We start from the raw sequence: 20,398 nt of genomic DNA, 5'->3' as shown, positions 1-20,398 counted from the left end.
AAGAAGGCACACGCACTCCCCGCTCCACGCCCGCGAAATGGGCAGTGCATTTTCTCACGTCACGGGTCCCACAGAAGCACGCACGCACGTCTGGGCCCGAGGCTCTCACCGGGTGAAAGCCGCTCCACGCAGTGAAGATGAAAGCTTCTCTCCTGTCTGTCGGCAGCTCTCTCTCTCCCGGGTCTCCGTGGAGACCGTGCACATTAGGAAAGTGCGCTCTTTGAGGGGCCCCTTCTCAGCTGTTTCCTGGTTGCTTTTGTTTTGATTTTTCCAGGAAAAGCACCGGGTGAAGCCAGCGAAGAGACAGGTTTCTGGCTGAGACCCCGCCCCCAGCTCTGTAACTCAACAGGACCCCGCGTGAGGGGGTTTCCTTTCCCCACCCACGCAGGCTGAGCGGCAGGTGACCCACGGCCTGCAGGACAAGAAACTCTCCCCCTGGGGCCCGGTCAGCGTGGGCCTGGCTCTCTCGGATCCACCGTCGCCTGGGGGGGCAGGGCGCCTCAGGCTCAATGACACCAACATTGTCAGACAAAAGGAAGTGGAAGCAGGCGAGGATGGGGCCTCATTCACCCCGGGAAGACCGCAGTGGGAGGCACCTCGAGGATGCAGGGAGCGACATCCCGGACCCTCAGAGCTGGCCGCTCAGGACCATGATGGGATGGACCCCGAGGATGCAGGGAGGGATATCCCAGATCCTCAGAGCTGGCCGCTCAGGACCATGATGGGATGGACCCCAAGGACGCAGGGAGCGACATCCCGGACCCTCAGAGCTGGCCGCTCAGGACCATGATGGGATGGACCCCGAGGATGCAGGGAGGGATATCCCAGATCCTCAGAGCTGGCCGCTCAGGACCATGATGGGATGGACCCCGAGGATGCAGGGAGGGATATCCCAGATCCTCAGAGCTGGCCGCTCAGGACCATGATGGGATGGACCCCAAGGACGCAGGGAGCGACATCCCGGACCCTCAGAGCTGGCCACTCAGGACCATGATGGGCTGGACCCCAAGGACGCAGGGAGAGACATCCCGGACCCTCAGAGCTGGCCGCTCAGGACCATGATGGGATGGACCCCGAGGATGCAGAGAGCGGAATCCCAGACCCTCAGAGCTGGCCGCTCAGGACCATGATGGGATGGACCCCAAGGACGCAGGGAGCGGCATTCCGGACCCTCAGAGCTGGTCACTCAGGACCATGATGGGCTGGACCCCGAGGACGCAGGGAGCGACATCCCAGACCCTCAGAGCTGGCCGTGCAGCAGTGGCTGGACCCTGTCCCCATGGCCCTCGCTGCCAGGACCAGAGGCGGGGAGCCGATGCCTCTGAGTCAGGGAGCTGGAGGCCCCGTTCTCCCAATACACAGTCATTCCAGCCCAGGCAGGTGGCGCAGGGCCGGTGCTTTCCAGGGGAGGGGACGCCACTGAGCCACAAAGCTTCGCGCCTGCGGTCCACGCCGTGGATTCATCTCCATCTGCCCACCGGGTCCCCGGCATGGAGCAGCTCGATGCGGAGGGCCCGGCAGCCTCTCCTGCAAGGCCATCCTGACCGACCCAGGAGACAGGCCTGAGCCCCATGGGCACCGGATCTCCAGGCCCCCAGCCGCCCTTCGTGTTGGTGGAGTGTGGCTCGCCCCCGGGCACTGGGCACACACCATCCGCATCCTTCCAGGCTGCCGCTCCTACACACGGGCCTGGGAGTCCACCTCCCGCCCCCCCAAAGGCCCCGATGCGCAGGGGCGTTTTGACCCCTGGCCTGTCCAACCCCAAACCTACGAAGTGACTTCATCTTAACGACCTTGGGAAGGTCATCACGGGACCAGCACTTACGTTCCGGTCGTGACCTTCACCCGGTGACCAACAAAGAGGAGAGAGAAAAAGGCTGCCAAGTCTCATCACAGAAACGGGGAGACCAAGGGGCTCCCGACCTCCTCTCCCAACCTCTGCATCCCAGGATGCCCACACTGAGGATGCGACGGCAAGTCAGGCCAGGCGGGAAAACGGTACTTTCTGCCACGACAAACGGAGGAACATGGACGTTTACAGAGCTGCCCAGCCTGGCTGGCGTGGCTCAGCTTCAACCTCAACACCAGGAGGTCAGGGTTCGATTCCTGGTCAGGGCACATGCCTGGGCTGTGGGCTCCATCCCAGGGTTGGGGCATGCAGGAGGCAGCCAATGGATGATTCTCTTTCATCATTGATGTTTCTCGCTCTCTCTCTCTCTCTCCCTCTCTCTCTCTCTCGCTCTCGCTCTTCCTCTTCCTTCCTCTCTGAAGCCAATAAAAACAAAATGTTTTTTAAAGCTGCCTAGATCGGTGGTCGGCAAACTGCGGCTCGCGAGCCACACGCGGCTCTTTGGCCCCTTGAGTGTGGCTCTTCCACAAAATACCACGGCCTGGGCGAGTCTATTTTGAAGAAGTGGTGTTAGAAGAAGTTTAAGTTTAAAAAATTTGGCTCTCTAAAGAAATGTCAATCGTTGTTCTGTTGGTATTTGGCTCTGTTGATGGATGAGTTTGCTGACCACGGGCCTAGATGGTCAGACAGCGGAAGGGCACCCTCCCCTTCTGGGTACGGTTAATGTTTACAGCCACAAACATCAGCCTCTCACACGGCTAGCCCTCCTCAGAGCCCGGGGATGGGGCGTGCGGGCAGGGGTCGCTGGGTTGGCGCGCGGCGCCGGGCGCCCAGCGGCTCAGACACGGCGGCGTGGGAGCGGCCTTTGGTGTGGGTTTTGTTTGGAGCCGTTAGAATTCACTGAACTGCAAAGACCAAGCTGTCAGAGTTCGTTTTCCTCCTAAATCACCCAACGGCAGCGTAGCACCGAATACTCCCCGTTACAATATAATTTGTAGCTGGATGGACTCGCGGCGCTGGGACTTGACAGGTGAGCACCGAGGACAGGCCTCCCCACAGTCGGACGGGAAAGGTCACCTGGAGACGGGAGACGCCAGCTTGGCGGGCAGCGGCCTCCCCGCGGCTCGGCCCTCCCACGCGTGCCGGCTCCGGGTGCACGCGGAGCTCCGCCAGGCGGGTTTCATGCTAAATGCAGGACAGCTTCCCGTGAAGGACCTGCACTGGCTAATGGCCTTGAAGAGAACAAGGGATCGGTCCCTTGTTCATCATACACCCCCATCTGGAATGCCCGCTTCCTGGACCCAGATGTAACGGGGGTGACTGTCCTTCATTCCTGGGAAGAACTGGGACAGAAACAGGCCAGGTACTCCCTCAGGGGGCTGTGTAATAGAGACCAATTCCCCCAGAGCATCACTCTGTAAGTCAGGCAGTCCCGCAGCCACTCTTCGTTGAGTACCTACTATGTGCCGGGCAGAGTCACCCGGCAGTGAGCAGCCCCTGAGATAATAAGAAGCGATTCCGCACCGTAGTAGCATCCCAGGGCCACGCACAAATCTACAGAATGCCACCGACACACAGCAAGGAACACACAGGCGCCTTATCTGAGTCAGAATGCACAGGCGATGCCAGCATCCTGTTAACGCGGATCCGTGGAGACATCACACGGAACAATAACACTATCTCTCTGTGGCTCTGCACACGCACTACGTATGCAAATGTTTTCAAACTTCAGTCTTCCCCTGTCAGGCGTTCCTGAAGACGGAGACAAAATCTGCATTTCCAGCCCCGCATCCAGACTACAGCGGTTGCGTGGCAGACAAGGGTGTAACGCCACGGTCCGTCTTACGGATGATTTCATTTCCAAACCCGCATTCATTGGCGTTGCCACACGGAGCGCTCCGCCTCCCTGTAACGGCGGTCACCGTGCACGACAGCGAGTTCATCCGCGGGAATCCACGCAGCTTCTTTCTGCAGGAGCCCTTTTCCTTTTTGGTTTTTATTCCATTTGTTAAAATGGTTCCATTATAGCTGACATACAACAGTATATGAGTTTCAAACATACAACGGCAATTAGACATTCATGTAACTTACAAAGTGGTCGCCCCGATAAGTCTAGTATCCACCTGTTAGAGTCTTCATAGATCAAAACAATTGTTTTTCAAATAAAAAATTTCAATGTCAAGAATGAATGGGCCGCCCTAACCTGTTTGGCTCAGTAGATGGAGCATCAGCCTGCGGACTGAAGGGTCCCAGGTTCGATCCCCGTCAAGGGCATGTACCTTGGTTGAGGGCACATCCCCAGTAGGAGGTGTGCAGGAGGCAGCTGATCGATGTTTCTCTCTCATCGATGTTTCTTTTTTTTTTTTAAATATATTTTATTGATTTTGTACAGAGAGGAAGGGAGAGGGACAGAGAGTTAGAAACATCGATGAGAGAGAAACATCGATCAGCTGCCTCCTGCACACCTCCTACTAGGGATGTGCCCGCAACCAAGGTACATGCCCTTGACTGGAATCGAACCTGGGACCTTTCAGTCCGCAGACCGATGCTCTATCCACTGAGCCAAACCGGTTTAGGCTCTCATTGATGTTTCTAACAGTCTATCCCTCTCCCTTCCTCTCTGTAAAAAATCAATAAAAATATTAAAAAAAAAAAGAATGAATGTGCCAAGAACACATACACACTGGAATACTACTGGGTCATGATAATGAAGGAAATCGACATGTGCTACCTCCTCTGAATCTTGAGGGCATGAGGCTAAGTCAGAGGAGGACAAGTGCTGTGTGATCTCACCTACATGCCGAACCGTAAAACAAAAAGCGCATTCCCCCCAGAAACTACCCCGCTGATGCCTTCCTCAGTGTCCTCCCTGTCACCTCGCGAGCCTGATCCACGCTCACAGGGCTCTGCTGGGAGGGGGAAGCCCTGGCAGGCATCTCGGGGCAAACAGCCCCCGATTCCCAGGCACCAGCCCTGGCAGCGCAGCCCTGGCAGCTTCAGGGCACAGCGGCGGCTATTTATTTTAAGCTCTGCTGCCTTTGCTGGGGTCACGTGACAGGGACCCATAGCTGAGAAATGCGGGACTGATCATAACAGGGTCGCTGTAATGAGTGCATGTATTTCTATTCATTACTGAACATCCCGGAGACTCAGTGTCTCCATCCATCCAGTCTGGGTACCACTGGCATTTTGAGTCGAAAGATTCTTTGTGGCAGGGGCCATCCTGGGTGTGGGGCTGAATGTAGCAGCATCCTGGAATCTTTTACGTTATTTTTTTTTTTTATCTTGGCACGCACAACAGCAGAGGGTCTTCCGTGCTCAGCTTCCTCCGAAGCCAGGAGCGCTGCTCAGACATTTAAACCGGAAGGACCTGGAGAGCAGCCCCATCTCAATCACATGTACCCCCGTTGGCTTTGCATCGAAGAGCTGTCCGCCCATCCGATGGAGAGGCGCGTGGCTCCATCCCCCACGGAGGGGAGGAGGGCCTCCAGCATCCAGTGCCAGCGAGACGGCGTCCCCAGCAGCAGGAGAGCGCGAGGCGAGGTGTGTGCGCCCGCTTGGAGGGGAATTCTTAGAACGCTTGGCCCTTCCACACCTTCCCGCAGAGCAAGCCTCCAGAGAGCGCCTCGTCGCTGCCTCCTGAGAGCGTGGGAGGCTTCCCCGGAATGAAATCCGGAGGCCGTTCGGATACCACCGACGGCGTGAAATCCCGACGCTCCGGTGAGACGCAGGTTATCAAGGACCGGGAAAGGCCTGGGGTTCTCTGAACGTCAGGCCGGGCTTCATTAGTAAGCAAGGACCAGAAGCAGGCGTGTCCCCATAACTGTATGGGAAGCATTAACACAGTGTGTGGAAACGCCAGAAGGATGAGGGGGCTTCCACAGTGGCGAAGCACCGTGCGTGGGGCCCAGGGCCATCTCTAGATCCAAATCCAGGCCTACTAGTACCTGGAGATGCCGGGGCCTCGGGACACAGCTCCGCTGCAGGGGGACACGTCCTGGACTCTTGGGGAGACCAGCCAGAAACGCGCTCCCTGCAGCCAGGGTGGGCCCAGTCGCATGCCTGGGACCCGGGTCTGAGCCGCAGAACAGCCCCGTGAGGCCAGCGTCCTGGGAGAGGCGTAGGGAGGAAAGAGCAGAGTTATGACGCCTGTGAGCCGGGCAGACACAGGGGGCTGAGCTCCGGGGAAAGTTGTACTCGGCATGTTCTCATCATCCTGATGTGAATCCCGGTTTCTTCACTAAAGAACCACATATTCCTTTGCCTCCCGGTCCTTGGCGGGTCGCGCTGGGACGGTGTCGATGTCCGCAGCTGCCGCGGAGGCGCGCTTAACATCTTCAAGCCGTTGGCTATGGGAAACCGCAACGGGAAGCCGGCCAACTTAAAAAACAAACCACATTGGCCTGGCCAGTCTGGCTCAGTGGATAGAGCGTCGGCCTGCGGCCTGACGGGCCCTGGGTTCAATTCCAGTCAAGGGCATGTACCTCGGTTACAGGCTCCTCCCCAACCTGGGCCCTGGTTGGGGCGCGTGCAGGAGTCAACCAATCAATGTGTTTCTCTCACATTGATGTTTCTCTCTCTCTTTCCCTCTCTTTAAAAATCAATGGAAATATATCCTCGGGTGAGGATTAAAAAAAAAAAAAAAGCAAATTGAAAGTAACAACATCCACTAGCACCCCAGGCTTCAAAGAAAGGAAAAAAAAGACGGGGAGAATAAATAATGCGGGGGTCTCTGGAGCCCGATGCTCAGTGCACCATGATTTCTGCTGCGTGGCCGCAGAGAGGTGTTTCGTGGGGATGGGGCGGGGGTGGGGGGGCGCTGCAGGAAACGGCGGTCCGCCCTGCCAGGACCATCGTCAGGCTGTGCGGGGGCCCTGGCCCTGAGGGCTGTCCCCAGGAAGCAGGACCCTCACCTGCTCTCCCCCATCCCAGAGCAGAAGGTACATCCCGGATGTGAGCGGCACAGCCCTGGCGAGGCTGTAGCTCCACGGCAGTGGAGCCACGTGGCACGGCACCTGCAAACAGCCCCCCTCCCCCCGCAACTGTCCTCTCCGAGCCTCTGGGCATTTGCGTGATTCATCCCTCACGGCCCTGGCCCCTCCAAGGTGGGGCCCGTCTCTAAGGCTCGGGCCCTTTCCTGTCCTGGCTGCACGCCCAGCGAATATTGGCAGGGACATCATGAGCTCGCCATCCGGGGCGCAGACACGTCTAATGGATGCTACTGAGGCGTCTGCTGTCCATTGGAAAGGAGAGACATCACTCCGTTACAGAGCACAGGCCTGGCCATGCACCCGCTGAGAGGAGCCACATGGGACTCTGCGTGTGTAAGCATGTAGCATGTGTGGGAGGATGGTAGAAACACTGATGGATTGAGGGAAACACCTTCTGGTCAAAGATGCCTGAACCAGAGGCGAGAGGAGGAGGAAGGGAAGAGAAGCAAGCCACGGGGGCGGGGCGGGGGGCGGGGGGAGGATCCAAGGAGATGAAGGATGCTGCCGATCGAACAACCAGCTTCCTGGACCGTTCTCGCTGCCTCCACGTGGCCATGAGCAAAAAGGTGAGGAGCACCCGGACACGTGAAATAAGCAGAAGGCGAGCTCCCTATCTGCGCACTGGGCGGCCATGTCAGCGCCTGAAAGGACAGATATACGATGGAGGGGATGCCAGATAGAGTCAATTCCAATGGCAGTTTCTGATGGGTGCCCTCTGATACGTAAATGGTCCACCTGGGCAGGTCAGCCAAGTCCCCTCCATCCACAGGCCAGGCTTTCGGCCACGTCCACTTCGGACCAGCCCCTGCTGCGGCCACCGTGTGGGCTCAGAGCGCCCTAAGCATTTCAACACTGACACAGCGACCCTTCCGTCTCCCCTACCAGACTGGGGGGAGGGGGGGCGGTCTCCGCTGACCCCTCAGCCAGGGCAGCCTCTTTGCAGAGGGTCACGCCCCTAAGTCCTCAGGGCCCCCCGACAAATTGCGTGGATCCCCTCCATCCTCCAAGGGGGGCCGCTGTTCTCCTTTCGCTCTGCCTCCCGGGCAGCTCCAAGTCCTCGGCCTCCACAAAGCGTCACGTTCTCTGTGGGTTTCCACGTTCGCTTTTCTATTCCTTCCTCGTTAAACATTCCCAGCGTGAAAGTGCGCTGGGTGGAAACCCCACGTTATAACAGGATCCCCCGCAGGCCCCAGCTTACGGGGAAGAGACCTCGAAGTACGAGGTGCGCAACCTCCACTGAGAGAGGAGCACTTGAAAACGACGGGTCCTCGCGCCTGCAGGCTGGGATGGCCGAGGGAGTGAAAGAGTCTGTTTTGTTTACTTCTCATCCGGACAGACCACATCGCCGGCCGCTGGGCATGTGCATCTGCATGGGCACTCATTTTACTTTATTTCTTGTTTTTTGGGGGTAAATCCTCCCCCAAGGATATTTTTTCCATTGATTTTTAGAGAGGGTGGAAGGGAGAGGGAGAGACAGAGAGGAACATCGACGTGAGAGAGACACATCGGTTGGTGGCCTCCTGTACACACCCCAACCGGGGCTGTGGCACCTGCAACCGAGGGATGTTCCTGGAATCGAACCGAGGACCTTTCAGTCCGCCGGCCAACGCCCTGTGCGCCGAGCCAAACCAGGGAGGGTTGGCAGGCACGTTATTTTAAAATCCTGGTGCAAGGCGGAGGCGCTGACAAATGCAGGAAAGGTTTCGCTCTGCAGTATGCCGTCAAGAGGAATGAGAAAGTCTAATTCTGAAAACCTGAACGTGCCGCTCCGTGCGGCCCCTGTGCCCCGCTGCCCGGGCTAGAGATGCCTCTCTCCCTGGGGTTACAGCAGCCGATACGAACGCTTTCTTCCAGGTCAGAAACGAGTGCAGTCCCTTTCCTGCCGTCACCCTGTGCCTTAAAACTTGACGCAGGGACGATCGTGTCCAAACACCCCCGGGGACGGGTCCAGGCCCAGGACTAGCAGACAGACATCGGAACTCAACCACGCGGTGGCTCGAGTCCCTGCGAACAGCCGGGGGGGCTGGGTGAGAGCCGTGGCACAGCTCGCCCCGCAGCCCGCCCCCCACCGCAGAGCCAGAGCCCGGCTCTGGAAAACGCAGTGCGTGAGCGGGAGGATGGACGCAGCCCCGGCGTGCTCACAGGTTCCCCAGGCAGCCCGAGCTCTCACCCGGACTCGGGCCTCGCCTGCCCGGGGAGGTGACCGTGGAGGCTCGGACACGGCGCGCTTGATGACGCCGCACCGCGCACAGCTGAAATGTCACCTCGCCCCCTGGCCCGCACATCCAGGGCGGAGCGGATGGCGGCCATCGCGACCAGCTCCTGTCTGAATGGGCGGCTGAGTGGCGGGTGTCCTGGGCCAGTTTAATTAGCCCCTGTGCCTCGGATTTTCGCTTCAGTAGTCGCTGCAGCCGAAGGAATGGGCGCGTCTTTAATTACATTTCCCAAGCCCCCCGGCTGAGCAAGGAGGAAGGGCACGTGTGCAGAGACCACGTGGAGTTGAGGCACAGAGGCTGAGTCTGTCCATTTCTGAGCCGTGGGTGGTACAACGGCGGGTCCAGGGGGGCCGTGAAAATGCAAGTACAGGCTCCAGATGCTTCGGGAATCACTACGGAGGCCGGGGGTCTCCCAGTCCGCAGGGAGGAGGGCGGGCACAGCTGGCAGCTCACGAGGTAGCAGCTATTCGGTCACAGACAACAAGGCAAGGAGGCGGTGACAGAGAAGCAGTGCTCTCCGCCCGGCCGCGTGGCTCCGTGGTTGAACGTGAGCCTATGAACCAGGAGGTCACGGCTGGATTTCCGGTCAAGGGCACAGGCCTGGCTTGCACGCTTGATCCCCAGGGTGGGGCGTGCAGGAGCCAGCCGATCCATGATTCTCTCTCATCATTGATGTTTCCATCTCCCTCTCCTCCCTCTCCCTCTCCCTCCTTCTCTGAAATCAATCAAAATATTTAAAAAAAGAAAGCTTTCTCCAACATCGATGTCATTTCTAAAGGAAATCATTCTACCACAATGTTAATAAGATCTTGACCTTGTAGAACAGGACCCCACAAAGCTCGGAAATGAACGGAACACTTCTGGTGACCCAGAAAGCTACGAGGAACACTTGGACTTCCATGCTTAAAGTTCACTCAGGAGAGGAGTAAATCTTGGGGGAAGTGCTCTGAGGACTCTAGGATTTAAAAAAAAACCAGACAAAACGCTCTCCTCGGGAAATGAGTCACGCTCAAGACTCAGAGGCGAGGCCACAGGCAGCTAGGGTGCGGTCTCTCGGGGGACGCCCTGGGTACATACTGGCCCCACCACTTCCCAGTGGTGAGTCTCTGGCGAGCTACCAAACCCCTATGCCTCAACTTCCCCATCTGTGAAATGGATGTGATTGACAATTGACAACTGTCCCAGGCATTGCCGAGGGCATTAAGGGCCCGATCACAGGCCACATCCCCACAGCAGGGCCTGGCGCGCGGAAATCAAGCCGAAGATGGTGCCACTTGTGCCCCTGGGCGCAAAGGCATCGCCGAGAATGAGCGCATCGGCGGGAAGGGGAAATAAAGGCCTCATTCGGAAGCAGTAGGCAAGCAAGGAGGCCCAAGCAAGCCGAATGTCCTGAGAGCTTTACGTTCTAAGTAGCTGGCTCCCTGGGGGCCATAAGCCACTTCAAACACCCAGCTGACTCAGCTGCTAGACACAAATACTGTTTACTTGCCCGGGGAGGGGGCAGCATGTCGGGCAGCGAGACGGGAAATGGAAATGAAAGGGTGGCCACCCGCACGGTGGTCAGTGTCCACAGGCCTCCTTCGTGGCGGTCTCTGGCTAGTCCTGCCGGCTTGGGGACTGTCCCCGCAGACGTGGCAACTGTGGTGGCAAACGCAGATCTGTCCGAGTCAGAAGCCGGGGACCTCAGCTGGTTAGAGCGGCGACCTGATAGGCCAAGGTTACGGGTTCCATTCCCGGTCAGGGCACATACAAGAAGCAAGCCACTAATGCATACATAAGTGGGATGACAAATCCATGTTTCTCTCTCTCTCTCTCTCTCTTTCTCTCTCTCTCTCTCTCTCTCTCAAATCAATTAAAACAATAAAAAACTAGACGTGCAACCCAACACGGCGCCCTGGGCATTAGTGCCGGAGACACGGAGACCTGTGTCCGCACAGGACCTGGACGTGAATGTAAGCAGCAGCAGCAGCATCTCCATTAGCCTCAGACGGGCAACAGCGCGGAGGCCCTTCAACGGGACAACGGTTCAACCCCCTGCGGTACCTCCACGCCGCGGGACAGACCGCAGGCGACCAAGGGAACAAACCTTCGACACAACAACCCACCTGCATCTCCAGAGAATTACGTGTCACCTAGCCCACAGGTAATTCCCTGGAGATGAGATTTTCAAAATGACAAAATGGTATAAAAGGAAGAAGAAATGAGTGGTTGCCTGGGGGGACTGGGGAGGGGGAGGGGGAGGGGAGAGGAGCGTGTGCTATACACGGACAGCGCGGGGACCTGTGTGGTGACAGACACGGCCCGGTCTCCGCTGTGATGGAGTCGAGAACACGGGCCACGTACGAGGACAGGAACGCGGGGAAAACGGAGCGGCCCTGGGCCGCATGAGCGTCACCGCTCTGGTTGTGGGCTGGGCTGCGGTTTTGGCAAACGCTGGCCACCGAGGGGACCGAGATCAAACGCACACAACCTCCCTCTGGGTTCCTCCTCACCACCACGCCGCCTGTGAATCCCAGTGGCCTCCATGACAACGCAATAAAAAAGAAGGAAGAGGGCGGGTAACCAGCCATTTCTTCGGAAGTCACGGTGATGGAGGACACAGCAAACGCTGCTGCTGCTGCTGCTTTCAGAAATGAAAAAACCCGGGGGCTGGGAATTCACCAACGCGGAGGTGACACACAGGGGCTTCAGAGGCGTGAAGAAAATGCTCCTGACTTCTTTGCAGCTGAACTATATGGAAGGCTAACACCTTCCCCAAACCCGGCACAGAGCTGGGAATCGCTCCGGGCAACAAACGAAGGCGCTTAAAGGGGGACGGCGAATGGCCCCTCTCTGCCCTGGACAAGAGGAGGGGGCTTCTGCTCAGGTCTGCTCCTCTCCGGGGGGCAGAGCCCAGGTTCTTTGTACCGAAGCCCCGTCTTGGCACAAGGGAACCACCCAACCTCCAGTATGTGGTCACAGAAGGGGGACCACGGGGACCGTGGGGAGGGTTCATGGTGACCAGGCGACACCGGATCCCGGAGACGCGGACGGGGCGCCTGGAGCAGGGGAGCCCCGCTCGGGGTACTCACTTGTTTTGCATCATGTTCATGATCACCCAGTCGAACGGGTACACGTTCTTCCCAATGAGGTTCTTGAACATGATGAAGGTTTCCATCAGGAAGTCCTGAAAAAGAAGGGACGCACTGAGACAGGCCGAGAGCAAGGTGGAAACCCACCCGCCCTGTGCCCCCGCCCCGCCCTGCCCCACCCCGCCGCGCCCTTGGGTAATCACAGGATGAATGACTGTGTCCTCTGCAGCTGAATGAAAACTTTCTAAAAAGTAACGCCGGTGTACTTCCCGGGTGCTGCGAACTATTTCTATCTTTCCGTTTGCTCAGCACCTCCCGTCGGGGGTAACTTTTCCAAAGACATGGCTGCAAACAGTCCCCAGGCATGTCTTCCTAATAGTCAGAAAGAGTGGTGCCCCCAAAGATTACAGATCTGTAGTCACACACTTTCTGCTTAGAGAAAAACATGGTTTACAGACATCACATGAAGGTTATTAATAGTTCTTATAGTGCCTGGCTCAGTGGTTGAGTGTCGACCTATGAACCAGGAGGTCACCGTTTGATTCCCGGTCAAGAGCACATGCCCGGGGTTGCGGGCTTGATTCCCAGTAGGGGGCGTGCAGGAGGCAGCCGATCAACGATTCTCATCTCTCTCTTCCTCTCCTTTCCTCTCTGAAAATCAATAAAAATATATTTAAAAAGAAAAACTCAGGGAGCAACTATGATCACCCTTTTGACAAGAGGCCACCAGTTGAGGAGACCTTAGGGACCTGGGCATGGTCAGCCCACTGTCCCCCCAACCCAGCTCACCCACGTTCTGGCCACCAGCCCTCCAAGCAGGGGTGTTCCGGGTGCCTCCCCCACACAACGAATGGCTCCTCTCCCCGGTTTAAATATTGAAATTCATATTTCACTACTTAAGTTCCCCACTTTGTCAAGAGTTTCACATTTTAATGATCAGTTTGCAGATTCTGCCGGCTGAGTGCGGTAATTTCGTCGCGTCTCCATTTGCATGAAATTGCCCGCTTTCTTGCTGATCGTTCCTCCAAGCCTAATAATTGAGATACAGGGTCTGGTTTTTATTATTCTGGAGGAGACGCCTATTTCCCCAACGCCTTCCGCTGCTCTCCCGGGAAACCGCCCCACGCCTCATTAGCGGGGCTCAGCTGCTCCAGGCGCGCGCTTTGCTGATCACGCGGAATGCTGTGCATTGTGGGCCATGGGATCTGCGGGGCGTCCGTGTTGTCTGCATCCCTCACAGCCGTGGCCGCGGGCCCCGCCATCGCATCTGCCTAGCACGGGGGACGTGGCGGCACAGACTATATGACGTTGGCATTTCCAAGTCAACAAGGGAAGGCGGAGGGCGAATAGGAGGTGTTTGTGATCCATCTTTCCAGGCCGATCCACGCCTGCGGCGTTTCCTACGCTGCTCATGGAGAGGGTCCCACCGAGCCATCCTTGTACTGTATGGGCCAAGCCTTCTCGTCAATCACCCATCTGCCTCTGTGCGTTCCGTCCCCACCCACTGAGCCAATGGCCTCTCACCGACCGGCCAGAGGGGACTCCCAGCCCTTCTACTTATGTCCACTCTTGTGCCTCATGGTCCCCACATGTCCCCAGAGGGATCTGTTCAGATTGCAAGTCTGGTCCAGGCACCCCTCCCCCCATCGCCCACGTAACCCACATCCCGATTCTTAAGGATAGAGCCTCGTGACCCTCAGAAGCAGGAAATCACCACTCTGCTGCCTGGCCCTTGCTCCATTCAAAGACCCTCCAAGGATGCTAAGCTCGTCAGAGGAAGGCTCGTTGGGGGTGGAATAACGGCCGACTTTCTGTGGATGCCAAAGTATCACCCCAAGATGACCTGACAAAGGGACATCTTCACCACAGGGAGACCTGGCAGGGACCCCCTGTGACCCAAGGGATCAAACTGCCCATCAGCCACAGGGGCCAGCTTGGCGTTTCACCCCTCAATGCACACAACAGGGCAGGACTCGTGGAAAGGAGGGGCCTGGATTTCAGACAGAGCTCCCTGTTGGCAGGCCATGCGGAGGGATGGAGACACAAACGGAGCGACGTGACAGGGCAGGGTTGTCCACACGGTGGCTGGTGGGGTGCCTCCCAACTGCTCAGAGAGCAATGCCTGGGAAGGAAGGAAGAGCTGGGTGATGGGCGTGTTCTAGAAGACAGGAGACGAGAGGCACCACACGCACGTGGCATGGCTGGGCCTGGACTGGGCTCCGGGCTGAGGCAGCCCCTAGGGAAGGCGGAACGTCGGGACGGGAGGGGGAGACTTCTGGAATGGGGGTCGGCTGCCCTGTTCTGGAAGGGCCACCGAGAGGTCTTCCTTCGCGAGAGATGTCAGCGGAAGCTCCAAGGGGAGAGCAGGTTTCTCCCAGACTCAAGGGATCTGTCTGCACAGACAGAGAGCGACTCGGACGAGGTGAAGGGCTCGCAGCGGATGAGCTCAGGATGGGAGTAATGGATTCCATGGTCCCGGCCTTCCCACCGTCTCTCACGGGCGATCGTTCCTGATACACACGGGTGGCGGGTGGAGGGGGGGACAGAGTCCATGGAAAACTGGGGAACGGGAATGAGATCAGCGACTGCGTGGATGGCGACACAGCAGTGTCAATAGTGACAGTGGTACACGTAGTCTTGCGAGACGTTGCTATTATAGGAAAACTGGGCAAAGGCTCAGGGGCCGCTGCATTACTGTTTACAGCTGCATGTGACGCCACATTTATTGGAAAATAAAGCGTTTATTCTAAGAATCAAGGCTGTAAAAGTCATTTTAAAACAAGCAAAGGAGAAATAGCAAATAAATTGACTTTTTTTAAATAAATAAAATAAAACAACAACAAAAGTACCAAACCCACAAACAAGCCACGTACACAAGGCTGCTCGGCCCGGCGTCCCGTTCCGGGGCCTCGACACCCCAGCCCCCCTCCAGCTTGTCGGACCCCGATTCGCTCGCTGCCCCAGCGAGGCTCCCGTCCATGCTGCCCCCTCCCATGCTCCCCCTCCCTGTGCGCTGTCCCCCTCCCCCTCCACATCGCACATCCTCTCCGCTGCAGAGGCTCCGGCCGCCGCCTCAGCCAGTGAGAGGTCCCTCCTCTTTGGCACAGTCACGTGGCCTGGCTGGAAGGACCCCCGCGCCCCGGGCGGTCTCCACCCGCCTTCGGGGCCTTAGAGCGGGACTTGCCGCCTCGCCCCGTCCTTCCCGCCACGGCGCTCACAGGCCAGGGTCCGAGAGTGAACTCCCGGTGAGGGTCCTGCGTCCCAGACCCACTGCCCAGTGGAGTGAGCCTTCGTTAAGCTTCACTTACACCCGGGGTTCCCAGCGTGGGGCACACGCCCTAAGGGGGAGCAATTTGATGTTTACGGGGGGCAGTTCGAGAATGAGTTATTCACAGTGAACTCTGTGCATTTCCTGCGGTTCTAGGGGCCTCAGAGACAGTCTATAAATATATACTGTGACATATCTACGCATCTCTGTTCTCTAGGACATGTTTTGAAGCTTTATTGCCTATTTTTTCATGTCCCTTCATATTACTTTTTAAACAACTTCTGGCTGATGTCTTCCTCAGTCCTTCCACTGTCCTTTCGCTCTTCTATTTGCCTCTGTCGTGGACGCCATGTGCTTGGGAAGCTTGTGTAGCCCACGTCCATGGCCTTTAGGCTCCGTCCCCGAGAACAGGGGTCACTTTGTGAATACTAAGAATTCTGTGTCACGGGGGGGCATCGGGAATTTAGAGATGCTGGGGGGCATGGCCAAGGAAAGGCTGGGAACCACTGGTTTACACCGAGTGCTCACACGGAATACAGGGACAGACGCTCGGCCCGAGGCTCCTGCTCGCACCCCGAGGCTCTCACAGGCTTGGGGGGCTGTTTCGCATGGAACTCCAGGCTCCGAGCAGGAAGCCACGGGCAGAAGGTGTCCCAGCCAAGGCAGTCCCCTGGCTGACATTCTCCCTATCACCACTCCCATGAGCACTCTCACTCCCCACTTCCCAGGTGAGAGACGTCCCCCTGGTCCACCCCGGACGCCTGCCGTGAGGCCCTGGGGTGTCAGGACACCCGCCATGAGGCCCTGGGTGTCAGGACACCTGCCGTGAGGCCCTGGGGTGTCAGGGGAGCACCCGCCATGAGGCCCTGGGGTGTCAGGGGAGCACCCGCCGTGAGGCCCTGGGGTGTCAGGGGAGCACCCGCCGTGAGGCCCTGGGGTGTCAGGGGAGCACCCGCCGTGAGGCCCTGGGGTGTCGGGGAGCACCCGCCGTGAGGCCCCAGGATGCCGGTCGTTGGGGAGGGGGCCCTAAGCAGTCACTTCCGTCCCGTGGCACGTCCCGTCTGGCTGCATGAAGGAGCTACTGAGCCAGTGCTGACGGCCCCATGGTCACGGCTAGTGGATCGGGGAGAAGGTAGGCCCCAGGGCTCTCTGGCTCCTGCTGCTGAAAGTCCATCAGCGGGTGAGCAGGAGTGAGTGGGTGACCCTCCTGTGCAACACCCCCAAACCTCCAACGATCCCGAAGCCCATGCGGGACCCTGACAGGGCAGCCCAGCCACCCCTCCCCCAGCAGAGCAGCAGGTCTGCGTGTCAGGACCCTCATCCTAGGAACACGGCTCGGGTAGACCCTCCAGGCGGCTTTCCCAAATCAGCCGCGGGCCACCCCCGTGCAAAATCACACTGAAAACAACGACACCAGTGTTCTGCCCAAACCGCTGGCCCCCAAACACGGGGACGGGACGGGGTCAAAGCGACACTCACCACAACATCCGTCCTCATCTTCCCGAAAGTCGTGATCAAATGGGCATAATGGTAGTCTTCCATCTGTCGTAAAATCGCGGTCATGCACGCCACGAAGTTCCCCTGCAGAGGAATCAGAAGGCACAGTGAGACGGGGCGGGAGGTCCACAAGCTGTGACAGTGGGAACGTCAATGCAAAGCGGGCATCCACCAGGAGTCTGGGCTGGAACCGGCAGCGCGAAGCCGCCACTCCCGCCACCCCTGGCCGGCCACCAGAAGGCAACGGGTCACTCCAACCTCACAATCTATTTTTCCCTTTTTCTTTTTTCCTCCTCTAGTCTCTTCTCTCTCCCTGCAGTTAGTGCTTCCTGACCAGGGGCTGTCCAGGCTGGGAAACCAAGTGTTAAATATGCTTGTATTGAACATGCGAAGGTCAGAGACAGGCTTGAAATCACCACCTCTTCTGCCCTGAGCTCTCGGTCACCTGCTGCCCTAACGGTGATGTGTGAGCCCTTGACCTGGGGCTGGACACACAGAGGCCTTTCCTCTCCCAAATCCTGCCTGCACCCCCTCGGAGGCAATCCCCACCCGCTCACAATGAACTACGGCCCAGTTCTCCACGAGAGGGATGTGAGGAGTGTGGGCTCGGCAGAAGGTAAAGTGGGGAGAGGGCGTTTCTCAGGGCAGGCGGGGCTGGAGGAAAGGAAGAGGAGGAGGAAGAAGGAAACGGACAAACACAACCGAGACACGGAGAAGTCAAGGGCGGAAGCAGGTAGCAGACGGAGGCAGCCAGCATGTCTGTGGCTGTGTGTGTGCACATGTACGTGTGCAGGTCTGTGCATGTGCATGTGCGCATGCAGATCTGTGCATGTGTGTGCAGGAACGTGTATGTTTGTGTGTACAGGGGTGTGCATGCGAGTGTGTGTGCAGGTGTGTCCATGTGCATGTTTGTAGCTTTGTGCATGTGTATGTTTGTTGTACAGGTCTGTGCGCATGTATGTTTGTGCGTGCATGTGATGCAGGCCCATGCATGTGCATGTTTGTGTATGCACATATGTGTTTGCATGTGCAGGTCTATGCACGTGCATGTTTGTGTGTGCACATGTGTGCAGGCCCATGCATGTGCATGTTTGTGTGTGCACGCCCATGCATGTGCATGTTTGTGTGTGCAGGTCTGTGCATGTGTGTGCATGCACTGCAGAGGGTTTATTTGGCAGGTAGGCAGGCGGCTAAGTGGTCCCGTTGCCATTGACTGCAATGTATCGCACGTCTGGGGTTCATGGCTAACAACATCTTAAAAGCCTTCCTTGCTCTTCAATATTTCATCCTAAACTGATGACATTTTAAGAAACACAGGACATACATTTTCTCCCATTAAACCAGTACAAGTGCAGTAAAATTATAGGATGAGAAATTCTTTCAGACATGCCCTAATTTTGCCTTATTAAATGAGTTCCCAAATTGCATTCTTTTACGAACTCTACTCTTACAAGCAGTATATCTGAATGCCTAAATGTCTTCTGCATTAATTTGAAATTCACTCTCTGCAGTGAAATGCTAAGGTCCGATACTGTTCCATTTCATTTTCCATCTACAGTATACACATATGCTTCCAAATGAGTCCTCTACGGTGCATTCCATAAATTGAACAAATACATTAATGATGAGATGGTGTCTTCCATTTGCCCAGAAAAGTAAATTATTTGTGAACAATAATAATTGCTGAGGCTTAGATTCCAAGTTGGGGTTCAGAAAAAGAGCTAAATAATGTGTGTTTTCTACTGGAGGAATGAGTTCTGACATGGCAAAATGCCTATTGATGAATAGAAACTCTTTTTAATCCTCACAGGAGGATATGCTTTTAAAGATTTTTAGAGAGAGAGTAAGGGGGAGAGAGAGGGAGAGGGAGAGGGAGAGGGAGAGGGAGAGGGAGAGAGGGAGAGGGAGAGAGAGAGAGAGAGAGAGAGAGAGAGAGAGAGAGAGAGAGAGAGACATGGATTGGTCTCCTTCCATATGCGCCCCAGCTGGGGCAGAAACCACAGCCTAGGGATGTGCCCTGACTGGGAACTGAACCTGCAACCTCCTGGGGTTTGGACGATGCTCTGGCCACCTGAGCCACACAGCCAGGGCTACAGACTTTCAAGTCATAAATACTTGGCCTCCCATTGAGTTCAGGAGAAGCCGCCTTTGCAACTTCTCTGCGCTAGGAGATGCCAGTTTGGGGTCATGGTCTTCATAACCTCACATGCTGATCAAGTACAACGAGGCCGTCGGAACCATGGCCCATCAACACCCCACGGTCTCTGCGGGCCCCACCGGATAGGCAGCTACGCTGCTCCCTCCGAGAGAGGGAACGGCTACGAGGCGTTGCTTAGCAGCCCAGCTCGATGCTTCCCTCTCATCCGGAGGCACATGCGAGTCCGGAGGGCGCTGAGGCCTCCGCTGACGGCCCCGAGGCAGGGACCCGCTGTCCCGGCCCTGCCGGCGGAGAGGACACGGGCCGAGGGAGAGGAAAGGTACAGGCCGCCGTAGATCATGCCCCGCTTCGGCGCTGATGGAGGGAGCTGGCCATGACCCGGACTCCGCCCCCCAGACAGGAGCTTCTCTAGAGCAAGCGGAGGCCTGTGTCGGCCAAGGTGCCCCTGGCGTGGGCTCGCCTTCATTTTCATGTGAAACAACGGCGACGCACACTCTAGAGCAGCCGTGGGCAAACTACGGCCCGTGGGCCGGATCCGGCTGTTCTATCCGGTTCTCTTGCTCTCCCCTCCGCTCCTTTACTTTGAATTTATATTAGTTCACACAAACACTCCATCCATGCTTTTGTTCCGGCCCTCCGGTCCAGTTTAAGAACCCATTGTGGCCCTCGAGTCAAAAAGTTTGCCCACCCCTGCAGAGTCACCGAGGTCACAAGCCAGCTTTGTCTCACCAGAAGCGACATACGAAGTACTGACCTCGAAATGCCAAGGTCAGAGTAGGAAAGCCAGACCTCAGAGCGGTCTGGAGCAGTGGTCGGCAAACTCATTAGTCCACACAGCCAAATACCAACAGTACAACGATTGACATTTCTTTGGAGAGCCACATTTTTTAAACTTAAACTTCTTCTAACGCCACTTCTTCAAAACAGACTCGCCCAGGCCGTGGTATTTTGTGGAAGAGCCACACTCAAGGGGCCAAAGAGTCGCATGTGGCTCGCGAGCCGCAGTTTGCCTACCACGGGTCTGGAGGATGCCAAGGGCATGGGCACTGCCAGCTTCCGAGACTGGGGACGGGGCCATTCTCACCCGAGGGGCAGGCGGCATGGGGTGCTGGGAGACCCCCGCAAGGCCAAGGCGGGGAACGGCCGTGGTGCAGAAATGACACACGAACCACAACGGAGCGGCTTCCACCGAGCAAGGCCCGGGAGCGCATACGCGGCCAGGCAGGAAGTCCGCATGGAGGAGGAGGACGTCAGGGAGAAGGCAGCTCAAGGGCCTTAGCGAGGATGCGGACCCACTAAAGCAGCCGGGAGAGGGGCAGAGACGGGCCGTCGCAGTCAGAGGTCGGAA

At 57.3% G+C, this 20,398-nt stretch overlaps 1 protein-coding gene across 7 annotated transcripts in view; it reads right to left on the bottom strand.

The window, feature by feature from the left end:
• DOCK1 (dedicator of cytokinesis 1) overlaps positions 1 to 20,398 on the bottom strand; it is a 331,039-nt gene that overhangs the window by 83,743 nt on the left and 226,898 nt on the right. For all 7 annotated transcript variants that reach the window (XM_080641474.1, XM_080641473.1, XM_080641477.1 and 4 more), the window contains 2 exons: positions 16,875 to 16,976; positions 12,128 to 12,222 (listed from right to left, as the gene is read on the bottom strand). In XM_080641474.1, the coding sequence (XP_080497600.1) occupies positions 12,128 to 12,222; positions 16,875 to 16,976 (197 nt within the window). The remainder of the gene's footprint in view (positions 1 to 12,127; positions 12,223 to 16,874; positions 16,977 to 20,398) is intronic.

This window comes from Plecotus auritus (genome assembly GCF_963455305.1).
Source record: "Plecotus auritus genome assembly, chromosome: 9".
In the NCBI taxonomy this organism is placed as follows: Eukaryota; Metazoa; Chordata; class Mammalia; order Chiroptera; family Vespertilionidae; genus Plecotus; species Plecotus auritus.
This window is presented reverse-complemented; position numbering and strand designations above follow the sequence as displayed.